The sequence below is a fragment of the Pristiophorus japonicus genome, chromosome 5, assembly GCF_044704955.1.
Source record: "Pristiophorus japonicus isolate sPriJap1 chromosome 5, sPriJap1.hap1, whole genome shotgun sequence".
NCBI classification, from domain to species: Eukaryota; Metazoa; Chordata; class Chondrichthyes; family Pristiophoridae; genus Pristiophorus; species Pristiophorus japonicus.
The window spans coordinates 80,233,554-80,248,474 of NC_091981.1; the positions used below are offsets into that span (position 1 = coordinate 80,233,554).

Here is a 14,921-nt window from a genome sequence, read left to right on the forward strand (position 1 = left end):
TGATGGGTTCTGCTTCGAGGTCAACCGCTGGGTCAGTTGCCACTTGTGTGTGTGTTGGAGGGTCGAAAAAGGTGGAGTCGATAGTGGGTTGTTCTGGATGGTCCGTAAATCTGAGTTTTGTTTGGTCCAAGTGTTTCCTGCAGGTGAGTCCATTTAAGAGTTTGACCACAAACACCCTACTCTCCTCTTTGGCCAAAACAGTGCCAGGAAGCCACTTGGGACCTTGTCCACAGTTCAACACAAATACAGGATCATTTATCTCAATTTCGCATGACACTTTTGCACGATCATGATATGTATTCTGTTGAAGCCGCCTGCTCTCTACCTGTTTGTGTAGATCAGGGTGGACTAACGAGAGCCTTGTCTTAAGTGCCCTTTTCATGAGCAGTTCAGCGGGAGGGACCCCAGTGAGCGAGTGGGGTCTTGTACGGTAACTGAGCGGGACTTGGGATAAGCGAGTCTGCAGTGAGCCTTCAATTACCCTCTTCAAGCTCTGCTTGTTTGAACTACTTGTTCTGCCTGACCGTTGGATGCTGGTTTAAACGGGGCAGAGGTGACATGTTTGATCTCATTGCGGGTCATGACCTCCTTGAACTCGGCACTGGTAAAGCACAGCCCATTGTCATTTACAAGGACATCAGGCAGGTCGTGCGTGGCAAACATGGCCCGTAGGCTTTCAGTGATGGCAGCGGATGTGCTTGCCGACATTATCACACATTCAATCCATTTGGAGTATGCATCTACAACCACTAAGAACATTTTTCCCAAGAATGGGCCTGCATAGTCGACATGGACCCTGGACCACGGTTTGGAGGGCCAGGACCATAAACTTAGTGGCCTGGGTGCATTGCTTAACTGTGAACATGTATTACGTTTGGGCATGCAGGACTCGAAGTCTGCATCGCTACCGGGCCACCACATGTGGGATCTGGCTATCGGTTTCATCATTACAATGCCTGGGTGGGTACTGTGGAGATCACAAATGAAAGTGTCTCTGCCCTTTTTTGGCACAACCACCCGATTACCCCATAGGAGGCAGTCTGCCTGTATGGACATTTCATCTTTGCGCCACTGGTTCGGCTTTATTTCTTCCTGCATCTCTAACGGGACACTAGACCAACTCCCGTGGAACACACAGATTTTTACTAAGGACAGTAAGGGGTCCTGGCTCATCCAGGTTCTAATCTGTCGGGCGGTAACAGGTGACTGCTCACTCTTGAATGCTTCCATTATCATGACTAAATCTGCGGGCTGTGCCATCTCCACCCCTGTGGTGGGCCATGGCAGCCTGCTGAGAGCATCGGCACAGTTTTCTGTGTCTGGCCTGTGGCGGATGGCATAGCTGTATGCGGACAACGTGAGCGCCCATCTCTGGATGCGGGCCGATGCATTCGTATTTATCCGCTTGCTTTCAGAAAAGAAGGAAATAAGCGGCTTATGGTCGGTTTCCAATTCAAAATTGAGCCCGAACAGATATTGATACATTTTCTTTGCCCCGTAAACACACATTAACGTTTCTTTTTCGATCATACTGTAGGCCCTCTTGGCCTTAGACAGACTTCTGTATGCATAAGCAACCAAGTTCATTAGCTTGTTGCAATACACACCCGACCCCATACGACGACGCATCACATGCTCGTACCAAATGCTTACATGGATCGTACAACACAAGCAATTTGTTTAAACATAACAGCTTCCTAGCTTTCGCAAAGGCATTTTCTTGGCTTTTACCCCATACCCATTTATCTCTTTTACGCAGTAGAGTGCAGTGGTTCTTACAATGTGTTAAGACCTGGTAAGAAGTTACCAAAATAGTTCAGGAGTCCTAGAAACAACCGCAGCTCTGTCACGTTCTGTGGCCTTCGAATCAGTGGGCCTGATGCCGTCTGCCGCGATTCTTCTCCCCACTTCAGGCGCCAGGAAAACGCACTTAGAGCATTTTAGCCTGAGCCCCACACGATTAAGAACCTCCTCCAGGTTCTGCAGGTGCTCGACGGTGTTCCGACCTGTAACCAAGATGTCGTCCTGGAAGACCACGGTGCGCGGGACCGACTTCAGCAAGCTTTCCATGTTCCCCTGGAATATCGCCGCGGCCGATCGAATCCCAAACGGGCATCTGTTGTAAATGACGAGACCTTTGTGCGTGTTGATGCAGGTGAGGCCTTTCGATGATTTCTCCAGCGTCTGCGTCATGTTTTCCCTTCCGCCAGTGTTACAAATAGGTCGTCTGCCTTCGGTAGCGGGTATTGATCCTGCCGTGAGAAACGATTGATAGTTACTTTGTAATCACTACAGATTCTGACGGTGCCGTCTCCCTAGAGGACTGGACCAATCGGACTGGCCCACTCATTGAATTCGATCGGCGAAATGATGCCCTCTCGTTGCAGCCTGTCCAGCTCGATCTCCACCCTCTCTCTCATCATATAAGGTACCGCTCTCGCCTTGTGATGGATGGGCCGCGCCCCCGGAATCAAATGGATCTGCACTTTTGCTCCCTGGAACTTCCCGAAGCCTGGTTCGAACAGCGAGGGGAACTTGTTTAGGACCTGGACCAGAGGTGTCCTCGACGGACGAGAGCGCTCGGACGTCGTCCCAGTTTCAGCATATCTTTTCCAGCCAGCTCCTGCCAAACAGCGTGGGGCCATCGCCCGGTACCACCCAGAGTGGTAACTCGTGCACCGCTCCATCGTAGGAGACGTTTACGGTAGCACTGCCAATTACGGGAATCAGTTCCTTTGTGTACATTCTCAGGTTAGTACGAATGGGAGTCAGGGCTGGCCTTGAGGCCTTGTTACATCATAATTTATGCTCATTATTGATTGGCTTGCGCCCGTGTCCAGCTCCATGGACACCGGGAGTCCATTTAATTCAACCTTCAGCATTATCGGGGGACACTTTGTGGTAAATGTGTGCACCCCATATACCTCTGCCTCCTCGGTCTGAGGCTCTGGTTCGTCGTGATCCACTGTGGATCTGTCCTCCTCTGCAACATGGTGGTTTGCAGGATTAGCAGTTCGTCTGCACATACGTTGGAGGTGTCCCATTGTTTCACAGCCCTTGCAAACATATCCTTTGAAGTGGCATGAATAGAAACGATGATCACCTCCACAGCGCCAACAAGGTGTTAATGGCCTTGTATTCACCACCCTTAATGGTGGACTCTGAGTCATCTGCTGACGTGCAGCTGCAGGCGTGTAAGCCCTGCCCTGTACATTTCGATTCGAAAACAACATTACTTTGTTCACAGTACTTGCAGTAGCACTCGTGTGCTGAGAAATTTGTTTGCTATTGTCACTGGTGACGATAAACACCTGGGCTATCGCTATGGCTTTACTCAAAGTTGGGGTCTCCATAATCAAAAGCTTGCTAAGTATTACTTCATGGCCAATGCCAAGTACAAAGAAGTCCCTGAGCATGTGCTCCAAGTGTCCTTCAAATTCGCAATGTCTTGCAAGGCGCCTTAGCTCGGCGACGTAGCTCGCCACTTCCTGGCCATCAGACCTCTTGTACGTGTAGAACCGATACCTCGCCATCCTTCGGGTTTAGATGCTCCCGGATCAGTGTGCACAACTCATCGTATGACTTGTCTGTGGGTTTCGCTGGAGCGAGCAGATTTTTCATGAGGCCATACGTTGGTGCCCCGCAAGCGGTGAGGAGAATCCTAACCTTAACCCTTCGTTTGGCAGCGTTCGCTTCTCCTTCCAGCTAGTTGGCCACGAAGTATTGGTCGCATCGCTCCACGAAGGTTTCCCAATCATCTCCCTTTGAAAATTTCTCCAGGATGCCCACGGTTCTCTGCACTGTTGCGGTGGGGCTCGTCATTTGTATCTCGTCGCCAGTTGTTATGTCTTGAATAAAGAGTCAGACTAGATACTGCAAGCTCAAAGTAAGGTGTGACCGTAGTCCTTTATTACAGATCTTAGAGTGCCTCTCCAGCCTGTGAGGCCTCATTATATACAGGTGCTCCCAGGGGATTGTGGGATCCCTTGGAACTCCAGGGGATAAGCCCTCTGGTGGTTAGACATGGTATTTACAGGTTTACATACATAACAGTCCCCCTTCAAACCCCCTTGGTGAATTGTGCTGGAAAATGTGCATGTAAACATCAGGTGAAGAATAAGGCAGACATTCCTTGTCGAGCTTTACACAAGACGAATAGCCCCTTGAATGAGATATCAAGAGAGGTGCTATTGCTTATAGTTAACCCAAACTAAGAGTCACTGCTACAGTGGAAAAAGTCATTTTGTTTTAATAAAGGACGACATTTGTGCCATTTGTTGGACCCGTCTGAATCATGCTGCTTGGAGGTTGTGCAGAGCAGTAGCCAGAGAGTGTAAATCAGTACCAATCATTAATTGCTAGTGTCTAGCTAAAGATCCGTATTGATGGAGGCCTCTTTACTGTTCTCTTGTCTGAGAAAAGTGCATAAACAAGGAAAATTACAGCGTGAGAGCAGCTGAGGAAAAACAGTTGCCAAATGACGTTTTATTTTCAGTATAATCATGAACAGAATTTGAAAGAATGAAAGTTTAGAATTTGTATTTCTCTATTAATCCATAGTCATATGTATTTATTTTTGCAACACAGGTGTTTTCTAATATAACTTGTTACCCTGTGTTATTTGACAGAATTTTAAAGGAAATCTTGTGTTTCCATTAGTCATAAACCATCGACATAACAAGTAGATTGGGATGAAATGTATATTAACACGATCTGCATTTTTAAAGTGCCTTTACATAACAAATGTCCCAAAGTACTTCACAGAGATGACAAGACACTATTTAGTAATAGGAGAACATTAAAAGAGGAAGTGATTAAGGAAGCTTTTGAAGGATAGTAGAGAAGCAGCAAGATGGATGAGTTCAGGGAGAGTGTGAAGACAAAATGGCTGAAGGGGAGGGTGATAAACAGAAGGCCAGAATCAGAGGACGGTAGAGCATGGGAAGGGGTATAAAGCTTGAGAAGGCTGCAGAGTTAGTGTGGGTCAAAGCTGTGGAAAGATTTTATGAGCAAAGATTTGAAATTTAATGTTTTGGGGGACTGAGAACCAATGTACAAAAGAACTAATCAACCTAGATTTTCTGACTCATACTGACACACTCACTCATTTGAGCTGCATTAGAATTGGAAAATCTAGACTATCATATCCAATAATATCTCACATAATCCTTTATCAATTTTTTTTTTTATCAGGTACTTTTCTAATTCTCTCTTGAATTTGTTGATACAAGTCAGTCCCCACTGCCTCCCTTGGTAGTCCATCTCAAACATTTAACACCCACTAAATTGTTAAATCTAAACTGTCTGTTCTAATTTTGGGGCTGTGCCCTCTGGGTGTAGAATCTGCGATTATATTAAACATACTGACATTTATTTTGTGTATACCCTTTATGATCTTGAATACAACATAGGTCGGCAGGGAAAAGGGATAGGGGCCAGGATTTTAATACAGGCCCGAATACAAGCAGCTAATTTGAGAGTTTATGGAGGGTAGAATTTAGGAGGGCAACAAGGAAGGTTTCGGTGAAATTGAATCTAGTGGTAACAAAAGCAAGAAGGGTGGAGACCAGAAAAAAGGGTTTCAACAGGAAGTTTTGGTAGAGCTGGACATCGAGCTAGGAGGTGATGACACATTCAAGGACCATAGAGGAAAAGTTGTTCGTTGGAGAGGATGGATGAGCCAATAGTGTTCCTTTGAGATTGTTTTAGAAGGAAGCAGGCTGGCACCTGTGGAAAGGGAGCCATTGATGATATCAACTAGAGTGGGTTGGGGGTGCGTCAAGGGAGCAGGATGAGGAACTTGGAAAGGGCAAGGGAGAGGTGCGAGAGAAACTGCAGTGCAACAGGGGATTACAACTGGAATGTTTGGGAGACTAGGTTTTGGGAGACTAGGTTAAGTCAGACTAAGTGGTGAATGATTTGACTAAGTGAACAATAGGCATACTCTTGAGGCCCTCTGACTTGAAGAAATGGAGATGGCGGGGGGGGGCGGTGACAAGACAGGGTAGCAGGGGTGGAAGATGGGGAGTTAGTTGAAGAGCACAAGGGTGTTAAAGGCAGAAGCAAGGGAGAATTTAGCAGGTCAACAGCAGCAGAGGAACTGTGAAAAGTAGAGGATCATGTCAGCACAGCGGTGATGACGTCAGCGTGATGTGGACGTGCCGCGCTGCAACATCCCTCCCCTTCAGTTAAAGGAGAGAGATGCTGCGAGGCTGTCGTGGAGCCACCAGGGAGGGCTTCAGCCGGGCCAGAGGCTGCTCAGGAGTCGGCCGACAATGAAAACAAAATGGCGACCACGCCACCCAGCCACAGGCAGTTTCCCGCCTTGTGAAGCCATCAGAGGCACCAACCAGCGGCGGCCACGCTCCCGCGGGGAGTTAAGTGGTTGCCGCCAGGCGGTAAGGGGACTCTGGACAGGCGGAAACTCGTTCCTGCCGCACCCGGCTCGGGAGCCTGTCCCCGGGCAGAAAGGCCTTACCGCCCCATTAGAGGTGGTAATGGGCCTTAAAGAAAGGTGCAATTTCCCCTCCCTCAGTCTCATGTTAATATTTACACGGAATATACAAGGAAACATTCAGTTCTCCAGGCACACTACCCTCTGTAGGACAATGCAATATTCAGCTGAATGTTATATTTAGAATGTCATAGAAGTGAACTTCTATTAACTCATAAGGCACATTATCCTGCACTCTCATTCCATTTAAACAACAGCTTGTTCACTTTCAACATCAGAGAAATTCTTGGAGATTTAGAATGATGATGCTATTTGTCAATTTTGATTTGGGTGTGAGAATGATTGGAACCCATTTAAATATATGGACTTGTGATTCTTGTTTTTTAAAAGAAGTGGCAAACATCAAAATAGCTCAGATTTTTAAACAAAATTAGGTAATCATGAGTTCTTAGCAGGGCTGAATACTTTTAATAGAATATACATGTGAACTTTCATTAACTTGCTATGCCTATTGTCCCAGCTGGAAAATGTGAATATACCAGTCCACTAAGAGAAAATCAAAAAACTTTTTGTTGATCGGCAGATCTCAAGATTTTTCATCTATGAATGTTAATTATTTTTATCATATCTAAACTTGGCACCAGGAAAAATATTTTCCACTGCATCTTAGAATATACTATACAAAATTTTGATGATGGTAACTGCATTTATTCAGCTGATACCTGGAAAATCAACAACTTCAGCTCTTCTAAGAGCAAGAATGAATGGAGAAGACTTCACAGGGTGGCATACTGGTAAGCTGTTTGACTGTGAGGCATCACAGCCAAGCACAATCCTGTCTTCATCTGATGCCCACATGTGCACACCAGAAGTCACCGTCTGGTGATCAGAAGCAGGAACTCTGGCTGATTTTTCCATTCCTTAGACCACAGGACAAAGGGTAATTTTTGCAACCTTACTACTGCTCTAAGATGTGCTAACAAAGTAGCATGGACAACAGTGGAAGGCTCAGATACACCTGCTTTTCACAACTAATCCTTCAGGGAGCTCCAACAAAGTATTTTAACTTATTCTGATAAATAGATGAATTTTTTGGATACCAGGATGAGTCGTTGATAAGCCAATTTCTAATTGCAACATCGAATATGATTCATGGCGTGGTAAAGATCCAACAATTTTTAATATATTGGCACTCAGATATACAGTGGTGAAGAATATTACTTTTGTACTGTATAAATAAATATTTTAACTGTAAAGCTACACTGCAGCAACTGTCTATCGTAGTGCTATAATTTTTATAATTACCTTGTGCAAAGAGGCCTTGAAAGTGACAAATGACTTACCCAGGTGACGAAACAATGACCCACATCTTCTGGCAACTGCTCATACTTCTCCAGCTCTTTCAGAAATAAACTGCAGAGATATTTTGAAGTACGTAAAATCAAACAATTGAAAAATATAATTTAGATTACAGCTTACAACCAGGATGGTCTGCAGTCAAATCAATATGATGAGGATATCATGCCAGTCATATTACAAAGGGTTTGCAAAGGAGGTGTACAATGTTGTGATATCAAGAATTCAAATTATAACCCTCAATTTATACTGCACTATTTATATATTTCCTTTAAAAAAATAAAGTATGTTTATGCTAAAGGTAGAATGGTTCACTTTTATTTCTCTATATAATCTATCTCTATCGACACTCTTTACTGTACTAATATTTCCATTGCTCAAGTTTGTCTTGTAAACTGAGCATGAGTTGTAGACAAATCAGCTAATTTCATCCAAACCAATGGTATCATTGGAACTAGGGTATGTATGTCTCTCTCATTTAGCTGTAGCTATGGAAAAAGCTTATGAAGCATGCACTTTGGGAAAGCCTCAGATAATTCATGATAAAACTGGAAATGTGAGAAGGCTCAGGAATCTTCCTTGAAAGTAGTCAGAGTAATACTGGAGATCACTCAACAAAATGAAAATTAAATACAAATACATTAATTAATTTAGAGTAAATATAAACATCTTCTAGAATAAATCTGTGCTATTTTAGTATCTGTATACTTGTCCATGGCACCACTGCCCACATCTTATCCTGCATTAAGTCCCATTCGTTTATCACCTTCCATCGCTGGCCTCCAGTGCCTCATTATCTCCAATTAATTCAAATCCTCATTTGTAAATCTTTCCATGGCTTCAACCCATTCTATCTCTGGAACTTTCTCTAGCTGGTGCCTTCTGTTTCCAATTCTGGTCTCTGTGTATCCCCCCGTTCCTTCGCTCTACCTTTTATGGCAGAGCTTTCAGCCAACTTGGCCCTATACTCTAGAACTCTCTCCATAAACTATCTCTTTCCCTAACTTCAAAAACATACTCGAAACCTATCCCTTCAACTCTGGCATTTGTCACCTCTCCTACTAGTGCTCAGCATCTGTCGCTGTTATGTGCCTAGACTCTCAAGGCAAGTTATTGTTGATTATAATTTCAAAACATGCATTTTGCACCAGCAATACATATTAGGTGACTTTTCAAGTGAGCTTTAGATCAGGACAATGGTAAGGGTGTTTGCAATCATATGTAAAGTTCCTTCTATTTCATTATTTTTAATTCATCCAATGTCTGATGATGGACAAATAAAACCTATATAAACACAGTTCCCAATTAATTTATTACGAAGAAAGAACTGAGTTTGATGAGAATGAAGCCCTTCCCAAGTTTGGTGATATAATTCAATACTATCCTTGTGTATTAATGGGGCCACGAATTTATGTTCAAATACAGAAAGATTTCAAACAAATCAATTGCTACAATGATAGTTCTAAAAGTCTTCAATGTTGCTGAGAAGATTTGGAAATGATCCCACCTGACCTCTGGCAGCTTTTCACAGCATGACTACGATCGGGTCACTCAGTGGAGTAAGGCATCAAAATAACATTTCACCATTCCATGGTGGCATGCAGGCCTATTCCAAAACACTACCCTTTGACAAAGCATTTTGAAGTTTTTGAAATGAGAATTTAGTATTCTTGGATAGACACCACAAAAACATAAATCTTTTAGCATTTCCACCCCCAGTTCCACTCGAACCAGAATGGATGATTTGAAAAACAAATGTTTCTGGTTTATAGTGCAATTTGTTCGTAGAACTTGCAAATGTGAGCTGTGCAAAAAAACTGCTATGTCATATATCAAGCATACTTACTTATTATGGAATTCATAGATTTCCTGCATGTTACCAAATATTACATGTTCTTTATTTACAATCCCAGGTGGAATTTCATCTACACCACTGGTCATTTCCCAGAGATATGTCTAGTTTAGAAAAAGAAAAACATTTTTGAGGGATGTACACTGAGCACAGTAATTGTAAACAGTTATTTCTTTATAACAGTGAAACATAATTAACTACTTTACGACTAAAAATGTTAGGAATTCCTAATGAAAAAGGTCTCTCTCGATTGGGTAAGAGAAAATTACCTTTTGAAAAAGGAAAAACTTATCTTCCAGGTTAAAGGATAGAAGGATTACCTTTCATTCTTCTCAAAGCTATATTTGATAATGTTTAAAGTGTGTTACTTTCAAAAATTCATACTTTAACAATATTTTCAAGTTTCTAAGCAAGATCTAGATCTGTAAATAACGTCATTTCTGGCTCTGACCATCAATAATAAATGGTGCCAATGGATAACAGATTAGTTTGTACATAGTAAGATGGACAAATGTTCAGAAGGAAAGAAACTGATTCTGCAAAATTACTGCAACCATGGATAAAAAAACATTAGGATTAGAAATTTTCAAAAATATTGCATATTTGTAGAGTATTTCAGCTTTAACTGATTCTTGAAACAGGAGACTACATCTATGCAAAAGATCACAACATTTTTCCAAACTAACTTTTAGGGCCCAAGTTTCCACATGATTTGCGCCTGATTTTTAGGAGCAACTGGTGGAGAACGGACTATATTAGAAATCGCAATTCTCCACATTTTTTTTTCTGCAGTTCTAGTCAGGTAGAACAGTTCTACTTTGGAACAGAATTTTTTCTTCAAAAGGGGGCGTGTCCGGGCACTGATGCCTGATTTCAAAGTTTCCACAGTGAAAACGTACTCCAAACTAACTTAGAATGGAGCAAGTGAAGATTTTTGTAGAACTGAAAAAACCTGTTCTACACATTAAAAAATCAGGCGCAGGTTACAAATTAGGCGTCCAGAACAAGGTGGGGGGGGGGGGGAGAGAAGTCATTAAATTCTATAATAAATCCTTATTTATACTTATACAAATAAATCCAACCTGAATAAACATTTATAAGCAAAGAAAAGATTAAATAAACCATCTTCCTACCTGTGTGAAAGTGCTTCAGACAGGCCTTTCGGGACTGAAGGCTGAACGGGCCGGCCCGAGACTTCGGGCAGGGCCCGTCCCCAGCAACAGATTTACAGGTAGGTGGCGTTGGGTCGGAATGGGGCGGTTCGGTTCGGTTCAGGGGGAGGGAGGGAGAGAGAGGGGTGGAGGGAGGGAGAGAAAGGGGGTGAGGGAGGGAGAGAGAGGGGGGGAGGGAGGGAGATAGAGGGGGGAAGGGAGGGAGAGAGGGGGAGGTCAGGTCGGATCCAGTCCGGGGGCAGGGGAGCGGGAGTCGGGTCGGGTCGGGTCGAGTCGGGACGGGGAGGGAGCGGGAGCAGGAGCGCGGGTCGGGTCGGGTCGGGGGGGGGCGGACGGCGGAGCGGGAGTCGGGGGGGGGGGCCGGGTCAGGGGGCGGGAGTCGGGTCCAGTCCGGGGGAGGGGGGGGAAGCGGGTGTCGGGTCGGGTCCGGGGGGGGGGGGGGGGGGGGGAAGCGGGTGTCGGGTCGGGTCCGGGGGGGGGGGGGGGGGGAAGCGGGTGTCGGGTCGGGTCCGGGGGGGGGGGGGGGGGGAGAGGAGAGCAGGAGCTGGCCGTGGGAAGAGCCTTATTCACGCAGCCCCAGTGAGGCCATTCGGCCAGGGCTAGGGGCTGCGTGCTTCGGGCCCCTCCCACACAGTTTCGGGCGCCTGGACCTTGCCCACTGTAGCGCGCATGTGCAGAGGTCCCGGCACTGTTTTCAGCGCAGGGACCTGGCTCCGTCCCCCCGTGTTGTGCTGCGCCGAGGGCCAGAGGACCTGCAGAGAGGTGGAAAATACCAAGGATTTTTTTAGGCGCACTTTGTGGCGCGAAAAACGGGCGTCCAGGTCGGGACTGCGCCATTCTAGGCGCGTGTGGAAACTTGGGCCCTTAATATCAACCATAAAAATCATTAAATATACCAATCACTCAATAAGTGGCAAAGACACCTGAGTTATAGGATTTTTGCAACATAGCATATTATTTCTACAAGTGTAGCCTACAAACAGTTATAAGAGAAACTTACTTCCAAACACTCTCGAAGATCTCGTACATAAGCTTTTTCAGTTTGGATCAGTTCAGCCATAATGAATCTGAGGACAAAGGGATAGATTACATTGTCAGAATTTATAATTATTATTTTCCAATGGTTTAAAAGTAATATTAATCAATTCCCACTTACCCACCTGACTTACAGAAATCAAACCCGCGTTTAGGCGTTTAACAGTCTTAAGGTTGCATTATTTACCATTTATACATAACTTTAAAGCGGAGCAGACAACATAGTTTGGGTAACATGTTCTACCATTTCTATTTGATAGAATAGCTTCCATTTTACAATAAAATGTTTGAATTTACAGTGCTTTATCAAACTTAGTTAAAATGCCCATGACTACAGATTGGTAAACATGTAAAAGGAGCAGATTCTGTAAAACAATTAAATACAAATTAATTGTCTTACATCAGGACTGAAAATCTCAGAACAACAACTTGAGAGAAATCAAAACATACTCTTTCCTGCGAGCTGATTTACGCCTTTCTTCATTAAGCTCATGGGCGGCGTCACGGAGTTTCACCTCTGAACCAGGAGCACTCGCTGGGATGATGTCCAATTGTAAATCTTTGCTCTGCATTGGGAGGTGGAGAAAAGCGTACAGGAGTTCTCTAAACACATGTGATAAAGATATAAGGCTCAATTTTGGCCAGGAGTTGCTCCGTTATTTTTTGGAGTAACTTGTTTTTTCTGGCGTAACTTAAAAATCCCCATTTTGCACATTCAATTTCCACCAGTGTAAGTGAGTTAGTTCCGATTTTTTTAGTTTAGCTTTTTCTCTCAAAAGAGGGCGTTACCAGCCACCTAAGCCAGTTCTGCCCATTTAGGAAACTTTGACCAGCTAATAGTTATTCCAAATCTACTTAGGCCAGCGTATGTAGCCACTTCAGAAAACCCTTGCAGAGTTAAGAAATCAGCACAGGTAGCTACATCGGAGGCCATTCGGCCTGGGCTAGGGGCGGGCAGGAGAACTGATAGAAATCATCCAGGCAGGAGCACTATCAGTTCTCCTGCCTGCCTGCCCAGAGCCCTGGCCGAGTGAGTTTCAAAAGACTAAAATTTAATTTGGTCACTAATAAAGAAACTTAATGACTAAAGATGTGAATAGGATCAAACAGCTATACAGGGCATCATATGACAAACTTTGCAAAGTTAATTTACTATACAACAGAAGTATTCATGGAAGCTTAAACTACAAAAATAAAAAAAGTAAAACACAGTTGAATTAAATTGCCCTAATCTCACAACTAATTGAAACAACTATTTGTTTGCAATGATTATACTGGATCGATCGCACCGGGAGGCCATTCGGCCAGGGCTAGGGGCCAGCGGGCGGGCAGGAGAACTGATAGAAATCATCCAGGCAGGAGCACTATCAGTTCTCCTGCCTGCCCGCTGGCCCCTAGCCCTGGCCGAGTGGCCTCCCGGTGCGATTTCTAGATGATTAAAGCTTCAAATCAACTCCCCCTACTCACAACAACATTTGGCCGGCACCGGGTCCCACATACAGCGGCTGCAGCAAGACACGGAGAGGCTGGGGGCGAGGAGCTACTGCACATGCACGGACACTTCACTACACATGTGCAGATGTCCTGGCACTATTTTCTGGCACAGGACGCTGGCTCCACCCACTACTTGATTGGCCACGCTGCGCAACCACAGGGAGGAGGCCGGACAGCGGCCAAAGTGGGGAGAAACTTTTTCGGCGCACTTCTGAACGGAGCAAAGCGGCGCAGCTCCGGTAAGTGCGCCGAAAAACGGGGTGGGCCAAAATTGAGCCCAATGAAAGTAAAAGGACAGACTATCCAGTTGCCGCATTAACTCACCGGCTTGGAGTCTGAGATCCCCAGTGCTTTTTCTAACGCTACACGATATTTCTCCATGCGAAGGGAGAAATCCCGATATCGCTTATCTACTGCTGTGACCCAATTTTTGATTTCCATTGCATGGGAGTGCCCTTTTTCACAAAAGCCATCAGCCAGCTGTATCAACAGCTTTACACGATCTTTGGTTTGCTGTAAATAAGAACAGAAACAAGTTTAAAATGTTGGCACTGCCATTTTCTTTTTATGAATAGCCATGACAACTCAAGCATGAACAGTAAGATTACCTTGTGTATGAACATAAGAAGATAAGAAATAGAAGGAGTTGGCCTGCTCTGCCATTTAATAAGATCATGACTGATCTGATCATGGGCTCAGCTCCACTTCCCTGCCCACTCCCCATAATCTTGCACTCCCTTATCGTTCAAAAATCTGTCTATCTCCATCTTAAATATATTCAATGACCCAGCCTCCAGAGCTCTCTGGAACAGAGAATTCCACAGATTCACGACCCTCTGAGAGAAGAAATTCTTCCTCATCTCAGTTCTAAATGGGCGACCCCTTAATTCTTAAACTATGCCTCCTAATTCTAGATGCTCCCACAAGGGGAAACATCCTCTCTGCATCTACCTTGTCGAGCCCCCTCAGTATCTTATATGTTTCAATAAGATAATGTCTCATTCTTCTAAACTCCTATGAGTATAGACCCAACCTGCTCAACCTTTCTTCATAAGTCAATCCCTTCATCTCAGGAATCAACCTCGTGAACTTTCTCTGAACTACCTCCAATGCAAGTATATCCCTCCTTCAGGAGTCCAAAACTGTATGCAGTACTCTAGATGTGGTCTTATCTGTACAGTTGTAGCAGGACTTCCCTGCTTTTATACTCCAGCCCCCTTGCAATAAAGGCCAACTTTTCATTTGCCTTCCTGATTACTTGCTGTACCTGCATACAATCTTTTTGTGTTTCATGCACAAGGATACCCAGGTCCCTCTGTACTGCAGCATTTTGCAATCTCTCTCCATTTAAATAATAATTTGCTTTTTTATTTTTCCTGTCGAAGTGGATAACCTCACATTTTCCTACATTATACTCCATCTGTCAAATGTTTGCCCACTCACTTAGCCTGTCTATATCCCTTTGCAGATTTTTTGCATCCTCTTCGCAACTTGCTTTCCCACCCATCTTTGCATCATCAGCAAACTTGGCTATATGACACTCAGTCCCTTCATCCAA

The 14,921-nt window shown here is 44.4% G+C and overlaps 1 protein-coding gene across 3 annotated transcripts in view; it reads right to left on the bottom strand.

Moving 5' to 3' along the window:
* The window catches only part of LOC139264385 (triple functional domain protein), a 760,938-nt gene that overhangs the window by 257,604 nt on the left and 488,413 nt on the right, over window positions 1-14,921 (bottom strand). For all 3 annotated transcript variants that reach the window (XM_070880754.1, XM_070880753.1, XM_070880752.1), the window contains 5 exons: window positions 13,688-13,876; window positions 12,320-12,435; window positions 11,835-11,901; window positions 9,657-9,766; window positions 7,798-7,867 (listed from right to left, as the gene is read on the bottom strand). In XM_070880754.1, the coding sequence (XP_070736855.1) occupies window positions 7,798-7,867; window positions 9,657-9,766; window positions 11,835-11,901; window positions 12,320-12,435; window positions 13,688-13,876 (552 nt within the window). The remainder of the gene's footprint in view (window positions 1-7,797; window positions 7,868-9,656; window positions 9,767-11,834; window positions 11,902-12,319; window positions 12,436-13,687; window positions 13,877-14,921) is intronic.